The sequence below is a fragment of the Adiantum capillus-veneris genome, chromosome 26 (genome assembly GCF_014529385.1).
Source record: "Adiantum capillus-veneris isolate H3 chromosome 26, ASM1452938v2, whole genome shotgun sequence".
Classification (NCBI taxonomy): domain Eukaryota; kingdom Viridiplantae; phylum Streptophyta; class Polypodiopsida; order Polypodiales; family Pteridaceae; genus Adiantum; species Adiantum capillus-veneris.
The window spans coordinates 90,832,124-90,841,898 of NC_140956.1; the positions used below are offsets into that span (position 1 = coordinate 90,832,124).

Below are 9,775 nucleotides of genomic sequence, written 5' to 3' on the forward strand. Positions count from 1 at the left end.
AACAAGGAAACACATTACAACATTTATGAACAAAAGAAAAAACCTTGTGCCTTTCAAGATTCAACACATCTTCGGCATGGAGAAGTCACTATAAGTTCTCATCTCTGTAAGGGCCTACAACAACTTGGCCATTTAAGATGGCAAGGATAGCACCGAGAATGACATTGCAAGACAAGCGAACTTTTCGACTCGGAGCACGACACAAATAACTGCTGGGGTCAATTACAGTCGGTGCTCACCAAAAACAACACTTGTAACCAGTGAGAGAAATAAAAAGACATGAAAATTCTCCTGGTTTTTTTCACTTGCTGGTTATTTTCAAGACAAGCTCAAAATCTAGCAAAACACACAAAAGGTCAGTTATTAGTGACCACTGGTTATGGTCAATCAAACCAATGAATTGAATCAAAAGCATCTAAACAGAGTTCTGGCAAGGTCTCCATTAAAGCCCTCGTAAAAGTGACCCCATAACAAAGGTGACCCACGACTGGCACTGAGGTGCGAAAGCGTGAAAATTTAGTTCACCTTCAAGAACCGATGTACAGATGAAGAAGACGATTGTTCATATTGAAGAATAAAAAGCAAACGAAGAAACCGATGTTCTAAACCAGAGTTGCTCAAGTTTTGATCTTAAAAACCCGAGTCATAAGATGAGATTATCAAATAATCTCTAAAATCAACAAGCAAGAATGCCAAATTTGTTGTTCCAGAATTGAAATGAACACAAAAGCACGCACACCATACTTACCAACGAGACCGGCAAGGCCATCAAAGATGGAAACAGCCTGATCATTTTATTGGAACAGTTTAGAAACGGCTTTTCATAGGTATATTGTGTATTAAACATTTAGAACTCCCCCAAGAAACGAGAGAACGAAAACAAGAAACGGGGACTTCGGAAACAGAGTTTCCAATCCGGTAGGCCCTGAAATGGAATTTCCTGGTAACTAGGACACGCGCGCGCGCGAACGTGCACACACATACCAAACGCCGTTCCAGATCCGCACAATCACAATTTGATTCAACTGGTCATCATAAAACTAGACCAAACAATGCCACAAATAACAATGCTGACTGAGCAAATACAAAATTAATTTGAATGCGCCGAGAAGCCTCATAATAGTTCCATTGTGGTCAGCATAGTACAATGCTAAGCATAAATCAAGTAGCGCAGAGCTTCGCTGGGAAAGGATCTCCACTTTACTCCACACTGAAATAATGTGACCACCTAGAAGAAAAGTATCTACCAAGAAACCAGAAAACCTCAAATGTGTTTCGAGCAACAAAATTGCCATCTCATTTCCTGCCTTCCTCCATAAAGCAATCATAATGTGAATGCATTTTGAAGAATGGCAAAAACCTAAAAATCTGATCATTCTCACTTCGAAGAGTTCACTTCGCCCCATGCTTCGATCCATGTGACCATGGCATCTCCCAATTTGCCAAAATACGGGTCGACACCGCTCAGCTTCTCCGTGACCTGCTTGGAAAGCTCGATGTAGCATTGTTCTACTGTCGTGCAGTCTTTTGGTAGCTTCACCGATTGGAAGAACGGAATAATTTCCTCCTGCCAAAAAATGCCCTTGTATTCCTTTTTAAGGTTCACAAATGGGTTGCTGGCTTTGCTATGCCAAATGTAAGGTAGTCCCGTCTTCACACCATACCCCAAATGATCACATATCACCTGAACCAGACAGATTGTCATTCGTAACACAGAGACGAGTATCACAAAAATACCACATTCAACAAGTGATTAAATCACGAGGCTTGCCAAGAGATACATAACCACAATAGAATTTGCACCTTCGTATCACCCAACAACTCAAGGTCTAGTCATGAAACTTATCAATGACATGTCTATTTATCTACTGATAGCATAATTATCTAGGATGAAAGAATTGAATTTGAATTTTATTTAAGCCAAAAAGGGCAGGCCCAAAAAGCTTTTCTCCCATACCTTGCAGCACCAACCTGCCCACATGTCATCGTAGCGACCAATAGGTTGGCCATCTCCCATGAGTCCAAAATACATAGCTGGGCCTATCAATTCTCTATTAAAGCCCATATTCATTCCACACATAGGGAATAAAGTACCCTTGGGAATAGTCATAACTGCATCCACGTATCTGTGCAACAAAATACGACATGTCAACAACTTTAGGAGGAAAAGTCAGCCATGCGCTGCATCCAAAGAAATGTAAAAATAGGTGCTCACAATACATAAACTTAGAAAGCAACCAAATTCCATGCATAAATTGCGAACTCTTCTTTAGATGAAAAGCATGCACACACACATTCCACAGCTGCGCAATAAACCACGTGAGCTTGACAATATAGTAATGTTCTTCATCTCTAGATATCTTGCCACTTCCATCGATTTACAAAGTGAATTTAGGAAACCAACAAAAACAAGGTTGAGCAGCAGACTTTTACATGGATATGAAGCATACAGATGCACGTGAAACATAAACATGGGCAATTGCTCATTGAACAACGTATCCTGAAATCATCTGCGCAAAGAAGGCAAAAATTAAACAACAACACATGGAAAGTCTCAAGACGGCAGTCGCAGTTGAATAAAGGTGAAAAACAACCAGTCGACCAAAAGGAAAACAATTGAGCACCTGCCATCCTCAAAAGCACAAATTTTACCTAGTGTTGCGTTCAGCTGGCTTTACAAGCTGTGTTGGGGCATCATAATCCGGAATGTTAAGCCAAAGACCATGAGAAATGGCTGTAGGTACTCCCTCTCTAAGGCTAAAAGGGTAACCTCGAACAAAATCGGCACCTTCCCGGTAGGGATCATAGAGGGTGTTAAAAAAATGGGGCGTGGATGGTGAGAGCAAATTTTTTATGTGCTGCTCCAGAGCATTGATGTCCTTGCCAGAGGGATCCTTTGCTACCTGGACAACAAGCAAAAGATCAGCCTTCAGAGAACTCGCCGTTGCTCAAGAACCATCAGAAAGCTCTGAAGACACATGGTAGAACCAAAAGCTGACCTAAGGTGTTTAAAAAAATCCAAGGACAAAATCCAGTCATATGAAGATAACCATAAAAAACTGTACTCACAAAGCAATCGTCATCGATTGTATAAATGTACTTTTTCTTGGACATCATGTAGCCAAAGCACCTGCATGCACTGTCCTTGTACGATATGCAAGAGGCCTTGGGTCCAAGGATGCGATTGATGTCGTTGCGATTGTAAAGCTCATAGTTGAATCCTTCAGGCACCTTGATAACCTTAGTAGGATCACCATCCTGCACTATGATGAGATGGTATGGTTGGAAGAAAGGCCTCCACATCTCCAAGAAATCTAAATTCCGAATGGTGGGGATAACAATGTCAAGCTCATCCTTGAGAGCCATGTCTCCTCACAGAATCCTCAATTAAACTGGGCCCTCCTGCACCAACGCACACAACAGACTGAGTTATGACAACATGTAATGCATCACAGTAGTTAAAGATCCAAGGCAGCACTAGAGAATTCCGACAAGCACAAATAGAACAGAACAATATATTTCAAAAGAAAACAAAACAGCATATCACATATGAGGAAAATGCACAAATGTAAGCATCACTGGATGAATGTAAGAGCACCCAATACTACAGAGATGTGAAAAATAAGAGAAAATGCACAAACGTAAGCATCAATGGATGGAAATTGAATGTGAGAGCACCAGATGCAAGAAAACAAAGGAAATCGAAAAGTGGACTTACTGCTAGTCGGCAGAAAACAGAAATATGCGCAGATGCAAGCAGCTATGGATCAATTTAAGAGCGCCCATAGACGCAGCACTGTGCAAAAAAGCAAATCTAAACGTACACTTACAGCGAGTTGACAGATCCAAAGAAGAAAGAGTAAAATTGAGATGCCCAAAAGCATAAAGTAGCTTATAAGGTTACCTGAAAGTGGAGCCGATCGAGAAGTGGAGGCGCAAGTCGCGAGGACGTGCAAAACGCCCAGAACTACGTAATTTGCATATAGGTTATTTCGCATGGTTTATATTTGCATTGATCTGAAAACTTAGAGCAGTATAACAAGTGACAAAATGACAGAGGCCTGCCACTTGCAATCCAAAAGAGAACAATAAGGAGGCGAGATTGAAATCTTAAGAATGAACTAGTCTTCCAAACCGGCCTAGTTCCACCTTTGGGGAGAGAGAGAGAGAGAGAGGATGGCAGTTTTGGACTTGGGAGAGGAGCCTCTCTCATGGTTATCATGGGACTTTGGAAGAGTGGTGTTCAGTATTAGCCCTTAGCTGTGGATCAATGTTAGATGGTCTCCCTTTTTGTGGCATTGTTCAACATTTTTTGTTATGGCAGTAGAGTTTGAAATGTCGGCTTGCAGTATTTGGAGTCTTGATTGGATGCTTGTTGATCTCATGCCTTCATGTATAGATTCCATTTTGACCTTGGGGTTTGAGGATCAGCCATCAATAATTCAAGTTGGTTTGTTGGTAGGGACATGAGCTACCAATGTTGGCTATGATCAGACTGTTCCACCTTTACGTAGATGATACTATTATCCACTGCACCTAATTTGGTTTTGCCTGCATGCACATATGATCTAACGTGAAGTTTGTGACATGCTATGCTGAGTGGGTGTTTGCACAGGTTTTATATGTTGGGGTTTGGTTTGCTAGCAGTTACATGCAATTTTCAGGTTCCCACCTTACTTTTGACGATGAAGGAGAGGATTCCGTTGTCAAGACACCGGCAAGGCCGGACTAGACAAGGGCAGGGCCGGGCTAGGCGGTGTGGAACGGGGAGTCCAACTAGGGCAAAGGGCCAGGGGCTTGCCCATATAATGGGTGGTTGGGTGGTGGACTCTCATACCCTAGTTTCCCTTGTCTTACACTGGTATCAGAGCTAGGGGAGAAGGAGCCATGGAAGAGGGGGGAAGGTTGCATGAAAGCATGCTCATGTTCTCTGCTCGTGTTCTCTCTCTCGATCGAAGGCATCCCTCTCTTCCTCGTTTTCAGCAGCAAAAGAAACGTGCCTGGCCTTGCCTGCAAGCCTTGGGGTGCAAACGGCTATGCAAGAAAGTGGTTGTGCAAATAGTCGGGGCGAGGCACCCTGCGTGTGCAGATGCCCTTGCTAGGCGAGAAGGCCGAGGCTATAAGCACCACGGGCAAGCCTGCTTAGCAGGAGGAAGGGCCGAACCTTCGACCTGCATGAAATCCTACAGGGAGCGGCTCTCCGGATGCGCGCTGGTTACGGCAGCAACCTTCGCTTCTGTTGCATGGCCGCAAGACGACCACTCCGGCGTAGAGGAGTGCTTCCCTACCTGAATAGTCGGCCATGGCGACGACAACAGAATTGCGTTTTTTTTTTAATCAAATTTTTTTCTTATTTGCCCTACTCTACTAAGGGTTTTGGCCCACGGTTCCGTTATCCGGGCACAACCAAGCCACGTCTCAGGTCATCGACGGCAACATCACACGACATCGATGGGAGCCACCATCTCCGAAGTCGAGTAGCGCTCATGCAGCATCCCATGGGCAGTCCGCCATAGCCACGCCTTTGGAAGTTCAAAGGACATGCGGGTAGTGGGGTACAAGATTTTCAATACGGAAAAGCTTTGAAAACTCAAGGCTCCGGTAAAGTTCAAGGTAACCTTTCTATATTTGTTTTTTCTCAGTTGATTACCCTTATAGCTTATGCAGGGTGGCTTAGTTGCCTAGTCCAGCTGTGATTGGTATTGCAAGCAGTATGCATCCGTACACGAGAACCATTCAACAACATGATTGCCAACACTTTGATTCCCGAGCTTAGATAGAGGATCAAACCTACGGTTGGGTGGTTTCAATCCCAAACCACAACCTCTAGGGTAACTAACCTTGTGCGGCAGGCAAGGCTTGTGCTCAAGTCAGGCAAGGCTTGTGCTTTGTCTACTCAAGGTTCTCGGCAAGGACAAGCTTTAATTATTCTTTCACGATGTTGGTCAGCATGACTCGGATCGAAGTTCACGGCAGGATATCTGCCATCAATGTAATCAACCAGGTTTATGATCCTCAGCAAGCATCTTTTGATGCAACAACCAGATTTTTGCTCGAATTGGGTCTTCCACGAGACAGAGGAGCACATCTCCATAGCTTGCATTGGCCATTGACTTTCTTCACAATAGCACAACTTACAAGTGCATGTCTCTCTATCTGCAATCAGTGCAAGGTCACTTCTATGCCTATACAACTTGCTAAACTGCGGGAGAACTAAGCTATCCTTTTCACTATTGAGCACTCGCACGATTCTCAATATCATGTCCTTCGGCAAGGCCCTTGACAACATGAAGTAGAGTAGTTATTGAGCATGTGCTTGATAACTCTCGTATGCACCGAAATGAATGCTCACAGCTACCATTCATAGAACCAAGCAGGTCTAAGATGCATAACGTGTACGTGTTATACTAATTTTCACTTACATTTACTGTATGACACGCTTTTTTGTGCATGAATGACAAGGTTTTCTCTCTTTGCTATGACATCTGTATAGCATTTGTTGGCAATGCGGCCAGACAGAGTTCTATGAAGCCAGGCTTCAATTTCTACATCTTGCATTGAAGCTTGTCATGTTTGGTATATGCTATGAGCATACACAATAGGGAAGGAATAGGAAAGGTGTTTGCAGGTGAATTCAATTTTGCAGGTTATGGCCTTATGTACCAGACGGGTGTATAGGACATACGAGGGCGTTTGTGCAGATATGGCTATGGGCTATTTTGGAATGAGTTTTCCTCCCAACTTTCATGACAACTGGTTGCAGCAACAACAACCAGGTTAGCCAAGTTTAAGGTTTTCTTGTTTTTTTTTTCCTGTTTACACTTTACTTGGCAATTACTGTCATTGTGCAAAGCAAAGTGCTTTGGCAATTTTATAGGAAGCAAGGCTTCGGGGAACTCGCAAAATAGGGAATATCAACTCACAGAATCCCTACCAGTCTAAACTGTGCAAGGCACTCATGGTTTTGGTTCTCACGGTTGAGGCCATCACTCCCGGCAAGGGCTTACCATACTGGATGCAAGGCATGCTACTTAGGTGGATTCAATTCTACCGCCTCATGAACTAAACTTCCGCTATCACACTTGCAACTCTGTGAGACAGACTAAACAAAGGGATTGTTTAATATGATTGTTGGTTGCTATCAACACACAACAACACTAAAAGGAACATACCTCTAAGACTTACTTTACGGGCAAAGTGCCAATGCTAAGTCGTTCTCATACAATCACGACCCCTGCATGGTAGGTGGGTCGGAACGAGTTTTTTGTTTTTTTGTTACCTTTCTCGATGAGAGAGTCATACCTGAAAACTGTGGACTGCTTATATAGACATAAGATGCATAAGAGCACACAGCTTGCGTACACCCTCTAAAACCTTAAGGAAAGTTCCGCAGCCCAGCATGCTTGTGTTCTCTCTCTCTTTACGAGAACAATGCAAATCGTCTACGAAACATTTTGATACATGTTTTGCTCGTGAGTCAACCTGAGCCAAGGTGTTCTACCTCTCAGCTAACACGTGACTAAGATGCTACTCAAATTAGTATTCGTCGGTTTGTCCATTAAATTTTGATACATGTTTTGCTCGTGAGTCAACCTGAGCCAAGGTGTTCTACCTCTCAGCTAACACGTGACTAAGATGCTACTCAAATTAGTATTCGTCGGTTTGTCCATTGAGCACTAATTTGCATCATGGCTATGAGCTACAATTGCTAAGAGCCATTGTCAGGCCAAGGGTAAGACCTAACTATTGGCATTCTTTGGGTGATTGTTTTCATGATCGAACAGCTCTATCCAGGGAAGTACACATCGATATTACTGGACAAGTAAGAGTCTTGTCAGTAGGGATGTCTAGGGTGTCATTTTCGCACTATATGTTTCTAGTGCAACGCTCAAGTTGAGTTCTCGATACTCTTACACTTACATCAGCTGATCTATACCATGGGGTCTATAGTTAGCAAACAGTTGGGACAGCATGGCTATTGATACGAGCTAGGCATCTCACTTGTGTGGATTTCTTGCTCTCTCTATAGCACTACGAGTGTCTATGGCATCCCAGTTTTGGGGCACAATCCCGTGGGTGCTTACTAAATCATCCCATGGTCATGGAGGATCACAGTTTGGTCTTTGGCATTATACTTTCAAGGGAAGAATTCCGCAATCTACCACGATTGTTTTCCGACCACTTTCCGGCCGCCGTCCGGCCATAATATTCCGACAAAAAAAAAGTCTCGGGGACCTCCGCCCCCGAGGCCTGTAAAGTTGCCCCTGATTCTTGTCCGTGAAAATTTTGGTTTCCGGTGAGTGATTTTCCTTCACGCACGATGGCTTCTCCTCATAATGGGGGCCTTACAAATGTGCGCTTTTACCACAGAAAATTACAAGGGTAAATCAGGCTCCATACTTAACACTGTAGATCCTCCTCCCAACTCCCTTTATATAGGCGGCTCCTAGCCCCTTGCCCTAGACGGATCCCCTCTTCACATTGTCTAGCCCAACCCTTGGCCGTAGTCCATGACCATCCTAGTTCTTAGGTTACAGGACCCTTGTCCTGACACGTGATGTTGTGGGCGGTAATCTTCTATAGAATGTTTACCCCCATTCTCTCATGAGTAATTGGCCTTGAGATGAGCACTAGTCGGAGAGTGCCTTTGAAGTCTCTGGGGAGTGATTCTAAAAGTGTTAAATTTGTGATGATTCCTATTCTTCTACTGCAAAAATTAACAAAGCCTCTTTCGATATAAAGAATCCCTTCTTGTCTTATACACATCCTTGATTTGATGAAGTATGATTTTTAATCATCTCTAATCTTACGTGCAACCTACTATTGTATTAACAAGTTATTTCAATATTTATTGAGTGCTACTTGAGAAATTAGCACTTTTCTCAATATAAAAACATTATGATTCCTATATCCCATTTTGATCACTTTCACTAATTACAGACTAATGAAGAATTAACGTTAAGATATCCTACGATTTACAAGTAACAAGTAATATCAAGGAGGGATAAGAAAACATGATAAAAATAGAAAAGAATTCGATAAGTGCACTTATCTTTGGTGCGTAATTGCATAGATCTATGTTTTCGGGAGGTGAATCCTTCACGTCCATGTTTGTTGGTCCTAGTCAAGCACATAACATGCGCTCTGATACCACTGCTACGAAGGGATGTGGGGTGTCCTTGCAAAACACTCAAAACACCATACTCTAGACCATAAAATCCACAAATCTACGTACCTGATGAATGAGATATCCACATAAGCGAAGCTTTGCACAATCTGAGAGATAGAGAGCCAAAGAGAGAGAAGAAGAGCACGTGTCAGTGCACCTCTTAAAGCGGAGTGCTACACAGGCACGGAGAGAGGATAAGTGAGAGAGGAGAAGAATGACACAGACGTTGGGTGCAATCTCCCCCCATGCAAGTTTAAGCATTTTCTTCTTGCATATATTTATTTATAGATTTCTTGAACGCTCAAAGTATAGACTGCCCAACCGGACACAATAATGTTCACAGCTCATAAAGAGCACATGAATAATAAAATGTATATCCATTTGCATAGTCTATAGCTTGGTCAGCTTTTCCACCTGTCAGCTGTTGGAAATAACAATACGTCAATATTCATTACAATCATCACTAATAATTGTGTATCTTGAAAGCAATATATTCCCAATAACTATTTTGGAAACATGCTCTTTTACTTAACGTAACATTTGTCCAAGAGATCATTTCGTATCGTGATGTGAAGGGCTTGAAAATCCTGGACCGTCCTCATCGAT

At 42.9% G+C, this 9,775-nt stretch overlaps 1 protein-coding gene across 2 annotated transcripts; it reads right to left on the bottom strand.

Moving 5' to 3' along the window:
• Window positions 1–1,075: 1,075 nt before the first annotated feature.
• Window positions 1,076–4,061, bottom strand: LOC147423808 (putative UDP-arabinopyranose mutase 1). 2 transcript variants are annotated; one of them, XM_086501293.1, is made up of 5 exons: window positions 3,905–4,061; window positions 3,070–3,402; window positions 2,653–2,903; window positions 1,958–2,126; window positions 1,076–1,684 (listed from the first exon to the last, which is right to left on the bottom strand). In XM_086501293.1, the coding sequence occupies exons 2-5, from the start codon at window positions 3,364–3,366 to the stop codon at window positions 1,379–1,381; spliced, it is 1,023 nt and encodes a 340-aa protein (XP_086357419.1). In that variant the 5' UTR covers window positions 3,367–3,402; window positions 3,905–4,061; the 3' UTR covers window positions 1,076–1,378. The 2 variants fall into 2 exon arrangements, with proteins under 2 accessions (XP_086357419.1, XP_086357421.1); XM_086501295.1 differs by lacking the exon at window positions 3,905–4,061 and adding an exon at window positions 3,719–3,802.
• Between the last annotated feature and the right edge of the window lie 5,714 nt (window positions 4,062–9,775).

Bases quoted from the DNA above. Each gene is read 5' to 3' on its own strand.
- LOC147423808 (XM_086501293.1), bottom strand. From the start codon at position 3,366: ATGGCTCTCAAGGATGAGCTTGACATTGTTATCCCCACCATTCGGAAT. The intron at 2,127-2,652 runs GTAAAATTTGTG...TTTGTTGCACAG, and splicing joins CCAGCTGAACGCAACACTAG to ATACGTGGATGCAGTTATGA. The intron at 1,685-1,957 runs GTATGGGAGAAA...TGTCTGGTTCAG, and splicing joins GGGCAGGTTGGTGCTGCAAG to GTGATATGTGATCATTTGGG.